The sequence below is a fragment of the Carassius carassius genome, chromosome 39, assembly GCF_963082965.1.
Source record: "Carassius carassius chromosome 39, fCarCar2.1, whole genome shotgun sequence".
NCBI classification, from domain to species: Eukaryota; Metazoa; Chordata; class Actinopteri; order Cypriniformes; family Cyprinidae; genus Carassius; species Carassius carassius.
In genome coordinates this window covers 17,277,185-17,279,688 of record NC_081793.1, presented here as the reverse complement: position 1 = coordinate 17,279,688, position 2,504 = coordinate 17,277,185, and the positions used below count along the sequence as shown (strand labels likewise).

General features: G+C 44.8%; 1 protein-coding gene across 1 annotated transcript; it reads left to right on the top strand.

Moving 5' to 3' along the window:
- The first annotated feature begins 1,726 nt into the window (after nucleotides 1-1,726).
- On the top strand, nucleotides 1,727-2,504 carry LOC132120910 (homeobox protein six1b-like). The gene is made up of 2 exons (XM_059530133.1): nucleotides 1,727-1,736; nucleotides 1,999-2,504. Exons 1-2 carry the CDS (start codon nucleotides 1,727-1,729, stop codon nucleotides 2,502-2,504), a joined length of 516 nt encoding a protein of 171 aa, XP_059386116.1.

Genomic DNA, 2,504 nt, shown 5'->3' with positions numbered 1-2,504 from the left:
GTTTATAATATTTATTGCATAAAATTGCTAAAAATCTTAGCTTAAAAGCTTAGCCTAAAATGAGCATATAAAAATAATGAAGAAAAAAAATAAAGAATTGTAAGAGTGAGTAAATGAGAGCGAGACGTGAGAGAGAGAATGAAAGATAGTGCTTTGATTACAGTCTGAGAAGCATGTTCCTGCCCAGACACTGGTGGTGTCACTTCCCTATGCATGAACATTTAATCCCTCTGCCTGCCAGGAGGACAGAGGGCTGAAACTTGATCACACAGGGGGCCAACACACAAGAGGACAAGAGAAGGAGAGTGAGAGAGAGAGAAAGAAAACAAGCACTGACATGATTTAGCATCTTAGATAATGGCACAATACTATGATTAACTGTGTTAAAGCTTGAAATGATGCACATGGTGGAACATCGGTATGAACATAGCCCCCATGTGAAATGCAGTCAAATATTAGTTTTAGCCAGTCATCATCTACAGAATTGCCACCGGTACACTACTGTTAATTCTCTCTGCATCAACGACCAGATGACACTTATGAAACTTATGGCCCTACATGTCTTCTGCTAGTGCTCTTGCTCATGCAAACACACACACACACACACACACATACATGGCTAAGCGCAGCCTCTCTCGGCGCTATCGGGTTTCGCGTCCCTTCTGAGAGGGAAGGTGAGCCAGCTTCATTAATCATTTAGAGTGTGCGCTGTGAGTGGAGGACAGTGTGATTGCTGGGTGTTGGGTGTCTTTGCTCATGGCCCCCTACACAACTGCCTTGATTTGAATAAAATAAAAAGACTAAAGCCACTGCATGGTCAGCAACAAGCCTCCAGGTAAAAACCAATGCTGCCCAGCCACGTCGGCAGATTAACAGACCTCTTTCTCACTCATGACCCATGAAACATTAGACAGGTGCAGGTGTGTGCAGAGAACTGCTTGGATTGCCAGTTCTTCCTCTGTTGGTGCAGGTGGTAATGTGCATTTACTAGGATGCCAGATCACAGGGTGTAAAATGCTTTTAACATGCTGTAACTCTCACAAGAGTTCATTCAAAGAAGAAAAGTGATCAAAAAGGTGAATGTATCAGACAAAGAATGTATCACTGTAACATGTAACATATGGAAAAGTTCAAATAAACGGATTGCTCGTCTCCAAATTAAAAACCTGTCATCATTTATTTACCCTAATGTCATTACAAACCTGTACAACTTTCTTTCTTCTGTGGAAAATAAAAGAAGAAGTTCCAAGAAATATCTTTTTCTTCATACTATGGAAGACAACGGTAACCAAAATTGTTTGGTTACCAACATAGTTCAAAATATCTTCTTTTGTATTCTGCAGAAGAAAATAAGTTATATAGGTTTGGAATTACATAAGGATCAATTCATTGAAAAATGTCTTGTTGTTTTAGTCCATAGATTGGAAGTCCAACACCACTGCGTCAACTAGGGGTTGCTATGGGGAATGCCTCGTCGTGACACATGTCTGAAGCATACATTAAAAACACAAATGACATGTTGATGTCACTACCGGTGCAACTATAGTATGAATAGGCACTGGGAGAATACGCCATCCACTTCTTCGTTTGAAGCTTGCATCCGAAGCATGGCAGGAAGCTAAAGGATGCAGTGTCGCGTTACCTACTCAGGGAACCATGGTTACATAAGTAACCTGAGATGTTCCCTTTTCTAGGGGACTTCGAACTGCATCCTCTAGGGGTCGCTATGGGGAACGGTATATCCATGCCACCATGCTGAGGGGAATGCAGGCCAGAACCATGGCGAGCACTAAGTACCAACTCTACCATTTCCATGGGAGTTGCACCTGGGACGTTAGACAGCTGTCTCATGCGTCCCCTCGGTGTTGGCATAACTAGTCTGCTAGAATCTATGCTGGAATCTGTGCAGGCCGGAGTGCAGCATAATGTGGTTATCTGCAGGTATCAGAGCAAAGCTTCTGGTGAGAAACATGCACTCCTAAACGCTGTACGTTTCAGGCAAAACAGTCAGTGAAGATGAAGAACGTCTCGGGCGCTTTTTGTGGTCCTTACCTGCTTGTGAGCACCTCCACAAAAACGAGAGCGTATTGAAAGCGAAAGCCGTGGTAGCTTTTCACCGGGGCAACTTCAGGGAGCTCTACAAAGTATTAGAGAGCCACCAGTTTTCTCCGCACAACCACCCCAAACTGCAGCAGCTCTGGCTGAAAGCTCACTATATCGAAGCAGAGAAATTGCGCGGTCGTCCTCTGGGCGCTGTGGGAAAATACCGCGTGCGCAGAAAGTTCCCGCTGCCTCGCTCCATCTGGGATGGAGAGGAAACCAGCTACTGTTTTAAGGAGAAGAGCCGGTGTGTGCTTAAAGAGTGGTACACTCACAACCCGTACCCTTCCCCGAGAGAGAAAAGAGAACTGGCCGAGGCCACGGGCCTCACCACGACCCAGGTCAGCAACTGGTTCAAGAACAGGAGGCAGAGGGACCGTGCAGCAGAAGTAAAGGAAATGTAG